At 42.1% G+C, this 20299-nt stretch overlaps 3 protein-coding genes across 8 annotated transcripts in view; 1 reads left to right on the top strand and 2 right to left on the bottom strand.

Annotated features, from left to right (window-relative positions):
* Nucleotides 1-2408, bottom strand: part of creb5b (cAMP responsive element binding protein 5b) — a 37618-nt gene extending 35210 nt beyond the window's left edge. The window contains exon 1 of the mRNA XM_088388344.1: nt 1852-2408. The gene's annotated coding sequence lies outside the window, so the exon portion shown is untranslated. The remainder of the gene's footprint in view (nt 1-1851) is intronic.
* jazf1b (JAZF zinc finger 1b) lies at nt 1920-10088 on the top strand. Its single transcript, XM_088388371.1, has 5 exons — nt 1920-2169; nt 7197-7269; nt 7976-8172; nt 8248-8417; nt 8540-10088. The coding sequence occupies exons 1-5, from the start codon at nt 2055-2057 to the stop codon at nt 8717-8719; spliced, it is 735 nt and encodes a 244-aa protein (XP_088244497.1). The 5' UTR covers nt 1920-2054; the 3' UTR covers nt 8720-10088.
* Nucleotides 10075-20286, bottom strand: tax1bp1b (Tax1 (human T-cell leukemia virus type I) binding protein 1b). 6 transcript variants are annotated; one of them, XM_088388331.1, is made up of 18 exons: nt 20154-20286; nt 18857-19050; nt 17024-17126; nt 16720-16910; nt 16394-16552; nt 15524-15672; nt 15349-15439; nt 14543-14728; nt 14207-14458; nt 13951-14121; nt 13797-13869; nt 13569-13705; nt 13368-13493; nt 12554-12607; nt 11584-11782; nt 11322-11488; nt 11150-11235; nt 10075-10847 (listed from the first exon to the last, which is right to left on the bottom strand). In XM_088388331.1, the coding sequence occupies exons 2-18, from the start codon at nt 19031-19033 to the stop codon at nt 10652-10654; spliced, it is 2517 nt and encodes an 838-aa protein (XP_088244457.1). In that variant the 5' UTR covers nt 19034-19050; nt 20154-20286; the 3' UTR covers nt 10075-10651. The 6 variants fall into 6 exon arrangements, with proteins under 6 accessions (XP_088244457.1, XP_088244460.1, XP_088244458.1 ...); XM_088388334.1 differs by having other exon boundaries at nt 13951-14118; XM_088388332.1 differs by lacking the exon at nt 20154-20286 and adding an exon at nt 19743-19961.
* Between the last annotated feature and the right edge of the window lie 13 nt (nt 20287-20299).

Genomic DNA, 20299 nt, shown 5'->3' with positions numbered 1-20299 from the left:
TGCAGATATTTTCCATCACGTCTTTCACTTCACACCACCTGGCAACGACAGTTGTTCCACTCCCCTGTTTTAATGTGCGCCTTTTTCCGCATATAAGAAGAGATTTAAAGGACTTCTGAGAACAAGCCATTTATTTGGTTGCTCTGTTTGACCCGCTGGTGCCAACTGGCTGTGATTTCTGGGGGGGCCACAGACACCGCTAGTGAAGCCACAGCCCGGCTCCTGGGATTAATGACTCCTTGCACGTTGAGAGATGTTTACCACTTGCCTGCGACCACTCCGCTAAGAGCACTGTCACTGAAACAATAACGCAGTCTGAAAAGCCCTCATAACTCAGAGCTCCTCCGCCTGTGTCTTTTAACCAGAGCCTTAATCAACGTTTATGACATCCTTTTGTCTCTTTATTGCCAATATATTACCCGACCAGTCCAAACATTATGTTCTCAGAGAAGCGGACTATTAAGGCTAGAAAGCAGCGATGCAGTTTGGGTCAGTGACCCACACTAAAGCCGATTTGATCTATATTATACTAAACCTTTTATTATTATGCCTTTGTGCAACACTTATGAGGAAGTTCACCTTGGAAGGCATTGAAAAGTGTTGCATAGATGGCAAAAGGTGCGGAATCTATAAAAGCATTGAAGATTAAAAGGTAGCTTTTAGGAAAAAACAGTCCACATGTCTCGAAAGTTCCTTGTAACAAAGACTTGTTTGTGTCATATTTGCATCCCTAGGAGGAAAAAAAAAAAAAAGCTTGTAAAACGTCCACAGGCGGATTAACAGTTGAGCCTGACTGCTGAAACTAATTCAACAAAATGTATGGACTGGGAGGCTCCCATAGATAACCCCAGTGACATTCCAGCTCTCAAACACTCCAGCTTGTAACATTTACATTAGGTGGCTGGAGAATGAAGCTGCCTGTCTGATGCTTCTGTGGATTTAGGGTGGAAGATAATGGTCTGTGTGCTTAGCATAGGCCCATGGCTCTGGTGACATCTGAATCGGGCTCCTGTTTGTGTTCTGTCTAATGAAGGAGTGTGGGACCACACAGAAAAGGTAAAGGATGTACAATATAGGATTGTGAGGTGATATAAGTCACATTTTAATCAGTTTACAGATCAGTTTTTGTCCTATTCGTGTCCAAAGAATTATTGTGATATACTGTACGCGATTTATCAAGAGCTGCAATATTTTGATTGCGACAAATGGTATGCAGACTATTGTTATCGTTGGACAATATATCACACTGAGTGATCACCACCACTAATTGAAGCCCATGTCAAAATATAACAGAGCAAATTATTTCTTGATGCCAACAGCTATAAAATATGGCTCCCCCCCTTGTTTAAATAAACAATTCAGTAAATTTTGATAGTTAACAAATAGTAATAACTTCATTAGGTCATCCACGTCTATGATCAAAAATGAAAAACAATGATTACCTCATCATAACATCAACAAATATATGATGCTAAAATCACAGTGACGGCCACTTAGGGACGGGAAGAACTTCAGAACCGTCAGCATGTATTAAACTTAACAAACACTGCCCTCTTGTGGCAATAGTAATGTATTACACTACCAAGTGCTTTTTCATTTTACTCGGGTTAAAAAGACTGATCGAGTGTGTATTTAATTTTAAAAATAAAATTGCAGTATAAACCAGGTCACGATTAAAAAGTTACAGTTCTATATATAATAATAAATTGATTAAATGTATATTTTTTATATCATTTAATGATGAATTAATGAGTGAATTCATTTTCAAAGACAAAATTAAGACACTAGCAAGTAGCAACAATACGAATTTGAAAAGACAGAAAGAAGTAAAAATATGTTGACAATACTTACAATTTCCGGTTTCTGCTTTTGTTATGAAGCCAGGCAGCCTTTTTTACCGGCAAAATGACCGGTCTGCGTCAATTGACGCGGCTTCGAAAAAGTCCCAGCCGGCGCGCTGAACACCGCCCCTGTGCCTGCAGCTCCAGCTGTTCTCACCGCTGCGCTGCGCCCGTCAGCCAGCTGCCGAGCTCGGTTCCGATGCAGCAGCGACCATGACAGGCATCGCCGCTGCTTCTTTCTTCTCCAACGCTTGCAGGTTTGGCAGCTGCGGACTCCACTTCGACTCCCTGGCCGAGCTCATCTTGCATATCGAGGATACCCACATCGGTAAGAGCGCGACGGCCCTGTAACGCGGTTAGCATTAGCGGCTAGGCTAAGGCGCTAGCCGGTGGCTTCCTGCTCCTTGACAACCTTGTTGCTAGGTGTGGTGGGAGTCGCTCTTCGTCTGGTATTACTGTACTTCCGGTCCATCACACCGCGTTATAAACGTAGTTTGTCCGCCTGAGAACTTGTGGCGACATGTCGACGACTTTTTTTTTTTTTTTTTTTTATTGCTGCTCCGTCAGGAAGTTGTTGGCGTTTATCTTCTCGCTCGTGCCACATTTATTGCGACGTGAGGTCCCGCGCGCCAAACTACCGGATGACGTCAACGTCAAGCAACTTTAAAACTTTATTTCAATCAAGTTTTTTTTTTTTTGCGTGAGATACGGAAATGCTTTTACAGATCATTTGAGTTGTTTTTTTTTAAAGATGACGCATTCAGAGATTTTTTTTAAATGCCTCCCCACCTATGCATCAAGAATGAAATAAACAGATTAAAATATGTTTAATTCCATTCAATTTTATTTATATAATGTCTATTATGTTGAAGCATATTGATATAATGGCCATACATTTTTGAAGTTCTGGCTTCGAATCTCTATTCTGGCAGGAGTTTGCATGTTTGCACCCTGTGTGTAGTTTTTCAATATCAGGCAAATATCAAACCTGGCAAACTTGTTGCTTTCTACGCAAGTCTGATAAAAAAAATAGCAAGTCCTAGGACCTCAGTAAAGATTAAATTCCCTTTCTCTCTTTTTAACATGGTCGTTTCCTGCATCTGTTCCTTCAATCTAATATTTCAGTCTCATTATTGAAGCTGACAAGGACCAGCTGCCTCTGTTGTTCTTGTTTGTTGCTTGAATGGCTTTAATATCCTCTCCCCGCTTATTGTGTGTCGAAGGCGTGAGTTGCATATCCCCCGAAATGACTTATTTGGAAATAATGAGGCAATTAGTGTACTCGGTATGGAAAAACTTTGTGCACCCCTTAATCACTCACCCCACCCTCATTGTGTGCCCACTCGAAGAAGTGCGAAATCTTACAAACTGTGCCAAGTGCCTGTGAAGCATAATTATAGACAGAGTGCCTGATTTGGCCGCTCTTCCTCTTCATCTGGTGGCCTGCTGCATGAAGCACATTCTCCTTTATAATTAGGCGCCTGGAAAATAAGCAACAACATTCCCCCTTCCAGAGCAACAGGCTGCCTGGTGAGGCTGGCAGACAATAGATGGCGCTATCCAGCTGTGCTTGGTGCAAAAAAAAAAAAAAAAAAAGGACCACATTGTGTTCAAGCCCTGTAGGTGGTGGCATTGCTGGCTATTCCAATACTTTTGTCCATGTAGAGTCAGCGTGGGAGTCTACAAAAAGAGTATTGTGAACTCACTGGAAAGAAAATGTCACCACCATGAAATTCAATTCAATTCTTATTTTATAGTTGTGTTCAAATCTCAGAAAAAGTCTTTGTTTTAATAAAGTAACAATTTTAAACAGAGCTATATAGCCGTTTCCTTCAAATTGCAAATTTGCCTTTAGTGTCTCTTCCTAAAATGGCCACAAGAGGGCGACATATACTATTATCTGACCTATACCTTGGCATAAGGTACCTGGTATCTAACATTATTTTGGAAATATTAAAACATTCTTCCTTCCACAGATTTTTTTTCTCCTTGCAAATTTGAAAATATATTTCATGGCTCCTTCACATGACAAAATCAATTGTACAGTTACAATATGGGGAGAGTGGAAAACTGTAACATCTGCAAAAAAAAGGGGACATCATATGTCACTAATGGATTCCAACTTTGTGAACATACTCACCCAGCAGATACTAACAAGGACCAGAAGAACAGCAAAGATTTTTCCATGGAGCCTAAATTAAGCTTGAAAGATGTCCATAGTGGTCTGGTGCTGCTTATGTGTCGCAGGGAAAACCACACGGAAATGTTTGCTTTGTTGCTAAGAAACCAGCCCGTAGTTGACACCAAGCACACAGTGAGTGTTATAAGACCTGTGTGTGTCTGTGTTTGTATGTGTGTATGTGTGTGCAGTGCCGGGGCCTGGCGTCATGACGGCCTGCAGTGTCCAAAGCGAGCTTAACAATCAGTCTGCTTGTTGCCAATCCTCACTGGAGGCTCATTTAGAAAGATTTTGTTCGCTGCCCCCCCTCCTCCTCCACACACCTCAAATCTGTGCGGAAGTAATAAATTCGAAAAAGCACTAACTAGTTCCCTGATCTGTGCACCTGGTTGGCCTAATTAGATTTCCTCGTCCCCTGACACCACTGCTCATGTTCCTTAGTAGTGACTGTTGGACGAGAGGCTGTCCTCCCCAGTGTCTGTCAAAACATAGCTCATATTGATGACAAATCAGTTATCAATAACGGTGACTAATCCAGAAAAAGGCAGTACAAATTTGTATTTGGATTATTTAAAAAAAAAAAAAAAAATGCTGTTGCTAACCAAAACAGCAGCACTGAAGACCATAATCAAAGCATAATGTGGATTTTACTTATATATATTTTTAAATTTTATTTCTCCACTCAACTTTATTTTGAAAAAAAAAATTTTTTGAATAGAACTGTGCATAAATAATAAAAGTAATTTTGAATAATGTAAATGGGGCTAACAATGACAGACGTGTGTCTGTCTTAACCCTCATACTAAAAAAATCTTTTTTCTGACAGATTGCTTCTGTGTTGAGTAAGCCGTGCGACAGCTTACACATGGGACTCAGCAACTCCGTTTCATTTCCTTCTTGAGGCCACATCATAATGAATCGACTGTGCCAGCACTCCCGCGTGTGTCCCCCGCTGATCACAGCCGCCGTAAACATGTCACCGTAAGGCTCAGCCCGACCCCACGCTGCATCTGGCCTTGAGGGTGGATGGGGAGAGCCAGACGATGGTGGAAATGAGAGGCGTGAGTGTGAGACGGCGTTGGGGGGGGGGGTCATAGAGGGCGTTGTTAGCCGGCAGCAGGCGTCACTTCCTGCGTTGCCTTAGGAAAGTTTGTTGACCGGTATTTGGGTTCCTGTTGGGCGCTGCCATCGGGGCTCTAATGAGTGTTACAACAAAAAATGAGTATGGGCATTTAATTTTTCCTCCTGAGTAGATCCATGCTAGTTGCATCACTCAACTTAATGAGATATGCTGACATTTTTCCACCTGCTAATTTTTGCCCACCAAGGTGGACCACCAGTGTAGTTTATTTAAAAGGGTTCCCATCTCTACTCGAGGCGCCTTCCTCCTGGTCCCCCGTGCTCCCAGCCTGACTGCTGGTGGGCCCCAACAGAATAGCAGAGACTGCAGGGAATTGCCCCCCGGAGACCATCCATCTCCGTCGTCCCCCGCGTGAGGTGTGTGTGATTTACAGCGTGTGGGAACAGATTGATGCGCTGCCGTTTGAGCGAGCTGCCATTGCACTCACGGAGGCTCATTAGTGAACTTCTGCTGGGCTTCCCACATGCCAACATGCAAGGCTCACAACATGACTTTGTGAGCCGCCTCTGGCATTTGCCGTTTGTCAGCATCTTTCCACGGAGGGCGGAGAAGTGTGGCTGTCCCGCTCACCGCATCCAACGCTAATGAAGCACATGCTTATGGAGTGTCCTTGAGAGTGGCAGACGTCGAGTTTTTCTCAGAACTCTACCTGCCGGGCTGTCATAAAACTGGTATGTGATGTCAGCCGAGAAGCCAGACTTTGGGCGATTACTCTGTCTTTGGAATGGATAATTATATGGAAAACAACGCTGGCATGGACACTGGACCTTTCATTTTGGTACACCTGCAGACCATAATGAGATCCAATACAAGAGCTGTATCACAAATTTTGAATTTACTCACTGGAAGTCCTGTGCGATATGGACCTAAGTCTATATATCAATTTAAGTACGTAGTATTCGTTTATTCGTTTATTTCAAACGTGAAAAAAAATTAGATTACTGTACAAAAATGAAAAGACAAAAATATATACGTATATATATAAACTAAAAGAGTAGCAAGCAAGATATAACCAAAAAAGAAATGCCTGAAGAGTGGGAAGAAGTATAACAAGTATTTTTGCAAAATAGTATTTTTCCTTTAAAATTGCGCAAAAAAAATTCTAATATTGTTCCTCGTTTTATTTATAAACAAAATAAAATCCAAAATGGTGAACAGGTTAATCGAAATTAGGGATGGAACGAGTACCGATACTAAGTATTGTATCAGGCCGATACCAGTATTAATTTAAAGTATCGAATTGTCGCGAAGGCTTCCGATTTCAGTCACTGCTCACACAAAATTAGACTATGTAATAGAATATAATTATTGAAATATCTACTTATTTCTTTTTTGGTCTGAAAATGAATCCAGTTACTGCGTTTGGCATCACGCACAAAGTCACGGTCCAAACAGCCTGCGGCGTAAGCTGCCGTGAGTAAACGAGCTGATGGATGGAAAGCAGCCACATGGGGGTAGCAGTCTTTCACAGCTCAGTCAGAGGCAAGCAGACAAGGAGGCGGAGCTCCACAGCCAGCTACATTTTATGGGCCATCTCTCTTCTCCCACATGGACGCCGCCGTGAGGAACGTTTGAAGTCGGGCCTGCTTCACCTCAGGGTGTGGAGATTGGCTATTGTTGTACATTTAGCACCGCTAAACAAGATGGATGTCTGGCTCCTAGCTCAGTGTGTGTTGAGTGCTCATGAATGAGCAATGTGCTGTGTTTGCCTGAGTGCGCTAAGCAGCTTTTTTACAAAGTATAGTACTAAAAATTAAGCTAGGAACCCTGTCTTTTACCAAAATAAAAATAATTAAAGCATCTTCCATATGTTTTAAACATACACACATTAAACTTCTCTTCCCTGCACGGGTGGAGCTAGAAGGGGGGCCACGGGGGCACTGCCTCCCCTGAAATACGATTGAACGTGCCAGGTCAGACTTGGATTTTTTTTTTCCTAAATTGACTTTCCCTCCCTCGAAAAATACAAATGTCAGACATGAACATTAATATTCATCCATGTATTATTCTACTCAAACTTTTTTGTCTTCATCAGACACGGACCCCCGCCTTCTAGAGAAGCAGGAACAGCAGCAGCCCACCTATGTCGCCCTCAGTTACATCAACAGGTAAACAAATGCTACAAGCTAAAAAGATCGGCCGACCACTTCAGTATTTCCACAGATGCTGGATGTACGTCACTGCGTGTTAGCGCTGAGCCCTATGAAAGCTCCTTTGAGGACCCAACAACCATTTCAGACGTCATCTGCGGGACCGTTTAGAGGAGTTGAATGAGGACTCGGTAGCCGCTTTGTTTTTACAACACCGAATCAGCTTTGATATGGTGACGGAGTCGCGCAAACGTCTGCCGACGCCTCCTAGCTTGCGCAAAAGCATGTTTATGTGGTTATCACGTGATTTGTTAATTCCACTTATTTGCTTGAACATTTTCATTTTTATGATGCATTTAAACCAACTGTCTATAAACTCTGTTTGCCTTTTTATAGGACTTTAGCTAGGATTTTTTTTTTCTGCCTCGTACCCAAGCTCACCGCTCAGCCCGATTAATTTTTCAACACCATAATACATCACACATATTGTGTGTCACCTCCTAAACAGTCCTCCGTGAAAATATGACTTGAACCTGAAACTTCTTATTCGTGTATAATGGCCAATTGGACTTAAGTTTTAGCCACACCCCCTGAAATAATTTAGGAAACCTAAACTGGTAAAAAATGAATAAATTCTGTATCTTCAAATATGTCTAATAAATTAGAAACAAATTTTAGAATTGACTTCACAATGTCCAAATTAAAACTCTTCTTTTTCCCGCAGGTTCATGACCGAAGCAGCGAGGCGAGAGCACGAAGCGCTGAAGAAGAAGATGCAGCCCAAATTGTCGTTGTCTCTAACGGGAAGCCTATGTCGCAACAGCGTCGCCGTCCCGCCTCGCCACCCCAGCGGCAACCTCACCCCTCCCGTCACCCCGCCCATCACCCCCTCCTCGTCTTTTCGTAGCAGCACGCCAACAGGTAACCATCCTCCACACATTTAATTAACGCCGGATTCACTCACCGTAATCTCTTCATCTTCTCACGCACACACAGGCAGCGAGTGCGACGATGAGGATGTGGACTTCGAGGAATCCGACAGCGACGAGTCGTGGACCACCGAGAGCGCCATCAGCTCCCAATCCATCCTCAGCTCCATGTGCATGAACGGCGGCGATGAGAAACCCTTCGCCTGCCCCATCCCGGGCTGTAAAAAGAGATACAAGGTTAGATGGAGGCCCTCAAAAATTCTCTGACAATTTTCAAGAATTTATTTGAAATGTTACATGAATAAAGTCCTAATTATACAAGAATATTTTTAAATGTGACTAACTTTTCCGCCTCGCAGAACGTCAACGGGATCAAGTATCACGCCAAGAACGGCCATCGAACACAGATCCGAGTGCGCAAGCCCTTCAAGTGCCGCTGCGGAAAGAGCTACAAAACATCTCAGGGTCTCCGACACCACACCATCAACTTCCACCCGCCTGTGTCCGTCGACATCCTCCATCGCAAGATGCAGCAATAGCGCCCCAAGTGGACGGAATCCACCGGCACCAGCAGATTTCTTCAATCTCAGCTTTTATTTTGCTCAAAACACTAGATGGTTTTTTTTTTAAATATTTTGCATGCTTTAAAATTTTATTTTATTATGAATGTTCAAGCTTAAAAGTAGGTCACCTTTCTGTAATTTGCACATTGAAGCTTTTTTTTTTTTTTTTTTTAACTTTGGACCTCTAACACCACAAATTGGGTTTTGTTTTTTAACTGTGCCAAACTGGGACTTCGAAAAACACACCGGCCACAATATTAGGTACACCTGCACTATCAAGGGCTGCCTTTCTAAAACTGCTCAGGTTTTACAAGGCATTCATCAATACTTAGATTGTCCTTGGGTGCATTGTATAAATGGTTGGACTTGATTTGTACACAATTTTCTGCATTTATTCTCTGGATATTATTTTTTTTTAAATATATTTTTTAAACATTTTCACTTTATTTTTGCAATGCTGCAGAGTGGCCTGACTTCTACTTTACAACTAGTAACTGTAATACTTTTTGGGGAAGGGGGAAGTCATGGCCAGTGTGTATATACTAGCCGACATTTTTTATTTTAATCTTTTTTTTTTTCTTTTTTACATCGCCAACACGACACCCAAGGGTGAACTCAGGTGATATTTGCAAGCATTTCAGCAACACGTGTTTTAAATCAGTGTTTAAGCTCTCAAAGCTATTATTTAGCTTCACTTTTCCCTATGCAGTTTTTAAAGCACTTTGATTTTTCCGGAACAAGTTGCCAACAAATGAGCATTTTTGCCAATCTCACGTTCCTTGTAAATATATACAGTATATGTGGCAGCCATTTGCAAAAAGTGTTTTCCGTCTTGTGACATTCGTCCTTGCCTTGAATTGTGAATCATTCCGTAACAACAGTGAAGCCATGTTAGACAGCTGGGGTGGGAAACCTCTTATCTGGTCGTATACAGTCCTTCATGGGCCAAACTACATTTTCAGGACAAAAAAAATTGGTAAAATCACCAGGGTGGCTTTTAAGGAGGTTGTATACGATCCATGATACCTCGGTTCCCCACCCCTGCTTTAAAGGGGGCCTTGACTTGATTTTGTACTCATTTTCATATTGCTCCAGCATAGTTTGAGATTAAATGTAAATTTCCACTGTATAAACATGTTTAGGCATGGAACTGCAGTTGGCAAATTGTGTCACTGCCAGAAATCTCGACAACAGTGTACAGTGAATGTATTAAAAGTGCATTAAATTATATTTTCATACGTATCTGTGTTATGAGGTAAATACAAAAAAAATAGAATATTGTCAATGTACCGTATTTCCTCGATAAAAATGCTTCGTATTTGGAATAAAAGTTGTTCTGACGTTTCATATGATCTTTATTCGTTCCATTGACAGATAAAACAAGTATATGGAGAGAAAAATAATCGCAATAAAACAAACTCACCCACATGCAATGACTCAACTAAATATTTAAAGCAGATAGAAAAGAAAACCCAGAGTGTTACACACAGTATCAAGGCTGTCACAATATAGATGTACTTATTCTAAATAAAATAAATCTGACGAAATTCTGTATAATGTCTGTGCACAGTCATGAAATATATATATATATATATGTATATATATATATATATATATATATTTCAGATATTACATATGATTTTATGATTATGTGTGGTTGCAAAGCCCCCAGCTATTGGTACCCCTCCTCCATCTTAGCTTCAACAGTGTAAGGTTAAACATTTGGTTTTCAGGATTAACTGTAAATTAGAAATGTGAATTAAAAATGTCAACCCAAAAAAAGCCATAAGGAAGCTAAAATCAGTATTTTTTTTTTTACTGACAAGCGCCTGTCTATGAAAGAAAGCGGTACGGGGGGGGGGGGGATTCACGCCACTGTCGTCATGCACCAAACGTGAGTGTCGGCGACTAATCCAAGAGCATGTGCCCGTCGAAGTGAGTGAGCACGTGATTCTCAAAAACCTTCTGGTCGCAGTCCAGCGGGAACTGCTCGCTGCACATGGGGCAGATCTTCCAGTGGCTCTCTACGTGCTCCTCGAATTTGGACTGGTCGTAGTTGGGCGGGAAGATGACCTCACACAGCGGGCATCGCTTCATGTCCATGCTATGCACACAGAGGAGAGAAGTTGTGAGCAGAAGAGGTTGCAAAAGTACTCACACCCTGTACTTCAGATCAAGTACTTTCCCCCTGGTTAGTCTGGTGATGACATGGACTGAGCCGGGAAAGAAGGTTGTAAAGCGCGTGTTTGATGCGACGTGGGTGGGCTGCCGCCGCCGCACGCAAAGCGGTGGGGAGCGTGGAAAGTCGGTGTGGCAGAACAAACACGTTGCACATGTTGCAATGTGCGGCGCTTGGAAAGGACGCCCGTGGAAAACTGGCTCGGGGTTTATGAGAAGGTGTGTTACCTGGGATCAAAGCAAAAAGGAGTTTGTCCGTCGTTCACAAACGGGTTGGGGGCTTCTGTAGCGGCGGGCCTGTTGTTGATATTAACCTGAGAGGTAAAACGCACTGGTCACCTTGTTGTCAAAGAAAAAGCTATCTTGCAAAATTAGCCAAAAAAAATAGAGAGGCTGTTACGTCATTGTTGTTGGTGTTGCTTGGCACCCCCTCGGGCTCCTCGCGGCCGTCGGGTCGGGCCTGGTGGCGGGTGGGTTGGATGCACACCACGTTGCTGTCCCAGGAGGGCGGACCCACGGGGGGGAGGAAAAGCAGCTGCTCATCCGACAGCTCGTCATCGTCGTCATCTGCCAGATAAAGCTACTGTGAGTGAGGAGGGATTTGGGATTTCCAAATCATATGACCTTCGAGGTTCTGCTTTCTGAAGACGGCACAAACCGACCTTTTGAGTCGGAGTTTGATGAGTATGGGTTTCCAAATTGCAGCTTGCTGGGACTCTGAGAGACCAACAGAGGGTTGGGGGAATCCTGGCCGTATGGCACCGGGTACTGCAGGAATAAAGGCACGCTGGACTGAATATTCTCCACGCCGGCTTTCCCGCTGGGCCCCTGCTCTGGCTTCTTGCAACTCTTTTGAAGCTCCTGGAGAGACAAAAGACAGGGTTGGAATAAATATGACATGTAATCATTAGCAAGATGTACCAATTATTCCACAGTCTAATAAGATCGACTCAAAAATAAAATACAAGACTACATTGTGTAATGTGCTTTGAGCAGAATAGCTCAGCACACTTTCCACCCTCGATTTGAGGCCTCCCTGAAATGAGTCTATTTCGTCTATAAAAAATAAACCACATCTGTCCAATGTCGGTAAGGATTTCATTGCCATGACAACAAGGTGGCAGAGTAATTAAATCAAGCTTAATGAGTGCAATTAAAACAAGAAATGCATTTTAATCAATTATAGGAGAGAACAGCTAAATTAAAAATCTTATTTCAAATTACGTAACATTTGGGGGACACTCATGTTTTAAGTTCCTCCTCAGGTGGGTGCGCACACAAATGAGGTTTCACTAGCATTTACCAAAAAAAAAAAAAAAAAGTACAGAGACCATTTTGTGTTATTGATGTTAGTTGCAGACGCCAATTGAATTTACAGTCCAAACCTCTAATTGGGTCATTCAGGTCTTCTAAAGCGCCACCCAACATTATTTCAGGGCATTTAAGGGTTTCACTGTGCTCCAAACTAATGGTAGGGAAAATGAGAACACATTCACTTCACTTTTACAATGAAGAGACATTTCACGCTCAAGAGCAGATTGAGAGGGAAAATGGCTGCTGTTTTTTTCGGGAGGGCTTTTTAAGGGTGGAAGGAGTCTATAAAAGAGAAAAGGAAAGCGTTTACAAAAGCACCTCCAGTTTCTCCTTGAGTTCGTTCAGCTCCCGGCCCTTCTCGGCTACCTGGCTCTGGAGTAAACAAAGGATAAACAACGAAGGAATGAGCACTTTTTTTTTTTTTGTCCTTCGCCTCTCATGCACTGAGTTCCAAAAAGATTCGGCTCCGGCGAGCGCTGATTTATGTGCTGTGCCGCTGGGAGCCAAACAACATGTTTGAGTTCCTCACAGACACGAGGGCAAATATCCGCCTGCCGTTCCGAGCGACCGAGCCAAGCGAAGCATTAGGACGGCAACTGGAGAGGAGCCTTTCGGAGCCAAGCTTCTCTTGTCTCCAGCGGTGGACATAAACAGCCGTTAAAGTGTTGTCTAGCAGACGGGCTTTCTCGTAAACAACGTCACAAGGATTGTGCTCAAGGGAGCGCGTGTAATCAAATGTTGATCTCCTTTGAGCTTAGATTAGCCGTACAGAGGACACGATGTCGGTCGGGATGGCTGAGGCCACTTCCGCGAGGTCTGTTCATGTTTTTGTTGGCATTCAAACGTCTGCTCTGATTTGCCACTGTTGCGGAAACTTCCAGAAGTGACTTTCTACCACCTGTTGTTTTTTCTGTTTTGATATTTATATTTCCACTCACATTTATTTCGATTTAATCAGTAATTAGCTACTCTTTTGCATTCTTCCGAGACAAATCACTCAATTCATCAGTTTTTTGAGAATTATTTCTTTAAAAATAAAAATAGCAGCGACTAGAGTGCATCTAACCTGAGACAAACACGGAATGCTAATTAACCGACAATAGCGAAGGTCCGGTTTGGAGGATGCACCCACCATGCAACGGTCTTCCTCTGACGCAAGCTGCAGCTTGAGCTTCTCACTGATCTTCTGGTGCTCCTTCACTTTCACTGCCATCTTGGCTAGCTCATCATGCATCATGCCGCTACGCTCCTTTTCCTCCTGACAGATCAGTGAGAGCTCAAAACAATTGCTGTTGTTGCACAGGGAGCATTTACAATCTTTTTTTTTTTTTACCATCAACAACTGCTTGTATTTCCTGTATTTGGAATGCATGTCGTACGCCTCTCTGCTGATGCCTTTAAACTTCTCCTGGTTGATGGCCTCCATCATGGGATCTGCAGAACCAGGACTCCCAGGGAGGACCATGAAAGCTAATCAGCAAGAGAGAGAGCAGTTAGAAAATAAATAAATAGGAGCAATTGACAAAATATTCAAACACTTGTTTGCAAGTAACATGCTAACCTGGAAGAGATGTGTCTGGACTCACTGATGCAGGTACGGTTGTTAGATCTTGTGTTGAGTTTCTCTTCACCTCCTACACACGAGAAAAAAAAAATCTCATTTCTATGACCAAAAATAAACTCTCTGGGAAAAAAAAAGAAAGAGTGAGACTTACCCCTTGCTGCTCAGACAGTTTGATCACTTGTTTTTGCAGCCGAGTGCATTCCTTGTATTTCTCCTTGTAGTGCTCAGCGGCCATGTGCAGACGCAGCTTCAGGTCCTCCACCTCTCTCTGTAGCTCTCCTACCAGAGCCGGGTCTGCGGGGGAGTCATCCGCTTTGACCTGCTGAACACGACATATTTGTTTTCATCACCGTCAACGATCATTTAACAAGTGCCTAATAAATTGGCAAGTAGACTTTGTGACTCACCGGCTCCTGCTTGGCTTCTTCTTTCATCTTCTCCACAAGGCTCTCCAGACGACCACACTGAGCCTGCGCCTCGGCTTTGGCCTGTCGCAGAGCATCGGCCTCCAACTTCATGTGGTAGAGTTCGGACATGGTTCTGTCACGGCTGCTAGACGTGTCCCTCAACTCGGCGGCCAGCAAGGTGGACTGCTGCTGGTTGGCCTGGAGCTGCTCCTCTTTCTGACGCAGCTGCTCCTTCAGGGCTTTTAAATCTCCCTGTCGACGTATAAAATGGTTTTAGGATACGAGGGGTGTGAATTTCACGACGCTGAATATGACCGATGGATTAACGGCGCCTACCAAGGGGGATACTTGGGCCAAGACCTCTTTGTACTGTTTCTCTTTCTCAGTAAGGCACATCTGCAAGCGTCCCACCTCCTCTTTAAACTGAGCAATGGTGTTGTCTTTGTTAACGTCCACCGATTTCATCATCTGCAGCTCGGCGCTCAGTTTAGTGTTCTCCAGCTCTCGGTTTTTCAGGTGAATCTGATGCAAGCATAAAAAAGAGCATTTCCATTTTTACAAATAATTTGTGTATATTGCAATCCTTATCTAATTCAGCATGACAAACGGAGAGAAAAAAACGATTGGGTAGTGCCCAGCTGCAACACAGTTATCGTGCAAGCTAAATAAGATGTGGAATTTTTTTTTTTTGGACCATTTCCGTAGTGACTGTGTAGTTTGTGGCAATCCCATTTCCTTTGCAGTGCCCACCACAACAAAGAAGCAGACGGCTCAATATGGCAAGCTCGCTTTGGATGTTTGGAGTGGAAAAAAAAAAACTGAGCAAAATAATCACAGTAATTAAAAAAAAAAAAGTTCAAAACCGGCCTCCCTTTTGAGGCAATCTAATATTATAATATATATACAATTGTAACTTTTATGTGACATAAAGCTGTCACTGAACATAGTTGTCAAGTAAACCGCTGGCAACCAAATTGAGAAAATGATTATGTGACAGGAGAGCGCCGAGTTGCCACATCCTGGGAGCTTGCCATTCCGATGCTGCTTTTCATCTTGAAAGTAGCATTAACCCAATGAGACCTTGTTTTTCCCCCCTGGCAGAAAGAATGGAAGAGAAGCCATAAAACTACAAGCGCATTTACCTTGTAGAGCTCCTTCTCATCTTTCTCGTTGTTGAGTTGGGACTCGAGTGTTTCCTTCTCTGTTGTGAGTTTCTTCATTCTGTCCTTCAGGCTACAAAACAACATAAATGAACAGTTAGCATATCGGAGTCCGATAATGTTTTGACGCTTAACATGTAGAACTTTATTTATTTACAAGTCCAGCTCGGTTTCCTTTTGTAGGCCTCTCTGGGTGACTCCAATGAGATCTTCCTCCAGCTGCAAGACTCTGGACGTGGCTTCTTCCAGCCGCCTCTTCACTTCCTCTTTCTCTTCTTGTAAGACCTTGGAAGAACTTTGCAGTTCCTGGAAAGCAGGAAATACATTAGCGATCAATGCAGTGACTCTTAAAATGCGATAATGCAATTAATTTTTTTATATATCTCAAAATATCTGATGATTTTTGTTTCCTTTCTTCCAAACATTCAACCTTTTGTGTAGTGTGTTCAATAAATCAAATAATCTTTTGCCATATAAAAAAAAAGTCTTAAAATTCAAAGTCAGTAATTCGTACAAAAAACAAAATGGTCAAAGTTGGTAAATTGCATGTCTAGATAAACATCCTCATTCAACAAGCAACAGCAAACGATTTGTTTTACTATTTAAGATCATCATTTTACAATCATATTTACACCACATTTAAAAAAAAAAACATAAAACTACAGCCATAAAATTAACAGCCACAAAATAAGCCGCTGCTCTCTTGTGAAAGTCGTTTTCAAAGGAGCAGATTTATAGCAGAAGACAGCCAAATGAATTCAAACTGGCGTTACTTTCAAGACTTAATGGTTGAGTTGTAAAAATGTTGGATTACGAGTTGATAATACAGACATGTACATTATCTGTCAAAACTTGATTTATGCCATCCGTGGCATACGTGTGAATAGGTCTGCATGTCTTTCACTAGGGGGCGCTAAGAGACTATTTGGGGCCCAATAAAAAGTCAAAACAGTGTGCTTGCTACCTGTACTTTGCTACCTGCACTTCCATAAAGCAAAATATTTTCTCCCTGCTAACACCAATTTACTTGATTTTGTCTTTTCAGCAGGGCGCAGTTCTCCTCCTCCCGTCCGCAAGCCTTCTGCAAGCTCTCCTTGTCCAATTCCAGCTGCTCCATGTCCTGCTGCAGCAGAGCCACCTTTTTCACCAGCTCATCTTTCACTCGCTGGACTTCCTCCACCTTTTTCTGCACAGAGAAAATGATCTTGTTCAACTTGTCGAGCTGCTTTTCAGTCCTAATTTTTCAAAGCCAAGTCTAATTCTACACCGGGATTTTGAAAAGCTTGTCGAGGTTGATGTTGTTATTAAAGAAAAATTAGACAGTGTGGTATTTGTGCGCTTTGCAGACTTTACCTCAAAAAAACCCGCCTTGGTGGTGACCACCAAAATGTCAGAGTTGCATTCATCCTCCACAGTCAGCAGCTCTTCCTCAGAGGGGCTACTGGCACGAAACAGGAACGGTGTGCTGGCTCCGCGAATCTCCCCTTTGTAAGTCACGTAACAAAACTGGTAGAATTCGCCGTCGTCGTTGGGCACATAGTATCCTGGACAGAAAACACAATAAAGCCGAAAAATTATTGTTGTATAAAACACAAATGCCAGAAACAGATTGAGTCAAAACTTCAAACTTTAAAATATATTCCATATATGATCTTACCCTGAAAGACCACCGTTCTGTTGACTGAAGTTCCGTCCACATGGTTCTCAGGGAGGGGGGACCACAAGAATGTGTAATAGTCCCTCGCTGTGCTCCAGCCGACCTACGAGACATTTCAAGGATTCTCTTCAAAACAGTGTAATATAATAACAACCAGCGACAAGCTTTTATACAAACGTGACTTGGAAACAAACAACAACTCCAATAAAACTATGAAATTCCGTTTTATGTGTTGTAAACCGACGACTGATGACGGGGGTGGGAGTGTCAAAGTGCAGAAAATACATATCTTATTTGATCCTCTGCCATAAAACTGTCAAACAAAATCAGAGTTAATGGGGGGGTCTGACTTTTTAATGTGCACCTTCTCACAAAAGCCTCAAAACAAATCAAACTAAAAAAAAAAAAAGTGCTGCATCATGTTCATCACGAGCAAAGACAGAATATGTTAAGATATTTATAAAAGCCTCGAGCTGCAGCAGCGCGAGTGTTCATCCCAGCCAGAGATACCCCCCCCCTCTTCTTCTCCTTCATTTGCAACGAAACCCCCAGTTGTTAACCGGTGCACTTCCAGCCTCCAGCAGTAAAGAACAGGAAGCAATTAAAACATGCACATAGTGAGTTTATGTCATTACTGGAGGCCAGCCCCCCCACCGGTGCGCTCATTAGTAGCACTGGCTGAAAACTCTTGAGAGCAACTCTTTCACTTGCTTCAGACGTGCCTACAATTGTGTATGGAAAGAGACACACAGACCAAAACATTCGGTGTCAGGATTCCAGTTAAAACCACTTTTCTAATATTTTGGTTATTTAGTGACTTGCGAGGACAAAGGACCACTGCACTATAGAATGTGAAGTGTTCCAAAGAGATGGACAGATGTACAGTAAAAGCTCGACAGGTTGTTGCAGGACGCCCATCTGCTAGTCAGAAGGAACAGATGCAGGAAGTGTTCATGAATCACATGGCGGGTGAGAAGCGTTAATTACAAAGCAGTGTTTGCTTTCTCCTCTGCCTCCTGACAAGCCGCCCCAAACCTGCACCTCTGTACGCCCCGAAGCGGCTCCAGTCATGCTGTACGGCTGCGATTGCAGATGTGACTAAAGCACCGAAAAATGTCTCGAAGTTGTAAATCTTTAGACAGTTTGGCGTGTACTGCCCCAAGGGAATGAATAGAAGTTTTCTAAATGTGATTTACAGTTTGAGATTACCTTACAGAGAAAAGTCTGCAATACAAAGATGTTAACTGCAGCGATGTAAATCAACACAAAAAATGTCTTTGTGTGGTTTACTAGCTTGTTTCTGTAATTTGCTATTTATAATTTTGTCAGCTTTCAATTTTACCGCACCACATTTTTTAGATTTCAAAAAAACCCACAAACATTTTGGTTTAAAAACTCAAACAAATTTGAAGTGAACTATTTTCATGGAACAGTTTAAAAGTTAGACTAATAATCACAGTTCAAACGAACGATTCAAAGTGCATCATATAAATAAACCTGTTTTAAACTTGTACTATTTGGACAAACACTGACAGAACAGTAGTGCAGAAGATTTTTTTTTTAAATGTTCTTGCTCGGGAGGAAGCACTGAGATCTAATCTAACACTGCATCAAGGTTGTCTGCAAACATGCTAACGCAAGAACCTTGATAGCAGTGAATCATCTGTCCACACAAGACGGTCTGAATTTTAAAACCATTCCAACTTGCTGAGGAGGAGTTTCTTCACTTAGTCTTCTTAGCTTAATCAAAAATTATTTGGCAACTATGTATTCACTGAACAAGAATATTTATTTGCACAAGGCTGTTTTTAAATATCAAACCCGGTTAGTCACCTTGAAAATGCCAACCCAGTCCTTTGGGTGCGGCTTGATGAACTGTGTGAGGGTATAGTGACACTCCAGTGCAGCATGAGGCAGGTAGCTCTTGCCTACATTCTGGAAGATGACGTGGGCAAAGTTTGATGTGTCCATGTTGTTGTTTAGTGAAGGCCCGTCCGCACCAAGCACCATCAATCAGTCAACAATGGCTGTAAGAGATTACACATAAAAAGCAACAAATAATTATAATTCATGAATTTATTTAATTAATGCAATTAACAGGCCAAACCCTAAAAAATTCCACAGAAAATTGACATCATGCCTGTTTTTAAGACATCTTAAAATTCAAGTCGAATGTTTTGACTTTGTATTTCCCGTCGCTTGAGTGACACGGAAATAAATTGCAATCAAGTTATCGTACTGCCCTTGATTGTGGATAATGAGAGCCACATCTGAAAATACACCTTTAGTCAACCACACAATTATAAAGTGAGAACATTTGAAATGGGCTGCTCAGCTTCTGACGTCACTCAGACGGCCACGCCCATTAAAGGCACAGATAAAACACATGAGCACATAATTCATTTAGTTTTTTAAAACACCTATTATTGTTTTATATTTTCACACTTACAGAAATCTAAAATAGGTAACACTATAACTTGAATACATAGGTAGCCAGATAACATCAAAAATGCTTCCATACAACATTCAAGCGAAAAACTTTAAAAAAAAATCACTTTAATGTGTTTATAGAAGCCTATGAACGTCCCTGAAATAAAGACTACAGACATTTCTTGATGTTAAAAACGTGTTCAAACAAAGTGATTTGAAAATCTGATATTGACTACTGGTATAATTAGATTTAAACAATTTGCAATAAAATTGAGAAAATACAACACACTTTTTTCACCTCAGACATCGCTTGAACCTTGTTGTGTGCAAGACATTAATAAATGTCGAAAGTCAACATTCCAGAAAGACCGATCGCTAATACTGGCAGGCGTGGCCTAGAGCGATTAAAGAGACAACTCAGCGATTAGCTGGTTTTTGTTAGCCGCATATTTACCCCATAAAAAAACGTTTGTGCCTCGATTGTAAAATGACGGAGAACAAAACGTCTCTCGACAAGCCCCATAACATTATCCGGAGTTAAACTCCAATTGCCTTTCGACACCGACGAGAGGAGAGTTAGCTAACGTCAACAGTTAGCAAACGCCGAGTCTCAAACGTTGAAAAACACGAATCAAACGCGGTGAATTTTGACGAAAAACGCATGATGAGTGAAGCGTTATTCAACAAACGTTAGACATACCCGGTTGCCATGCTGTATAACGACCAAAATCGTTATGGATCATAAAAAATGACTGTTGACGCAGTTCAGTGCTTCCCCGTATGCTTTTCCTGGAACAACAACAATACTACATCATTTCCGGTCAATAGTTTGGTATGCACGAATAT

This window comes from Syngnathus floridae, chromosome 10, assembly GCF_059516105.1.
Source record: "Syngnathus floridae isolate MCC-2025c chromosome 10, RoL_Sflo_1.0, whole genome shotgun sequence".
NCBI classification, from domain to species: Eukaryota; Metazoa; Chordata; class Actinopteri; order Syngnathiformes; family Syngnathidae; genus Syngnathus; species Syngnathus floridae.
This window is presented reverse-complemented; position numbering and strand designations above follow the sequence as displayed.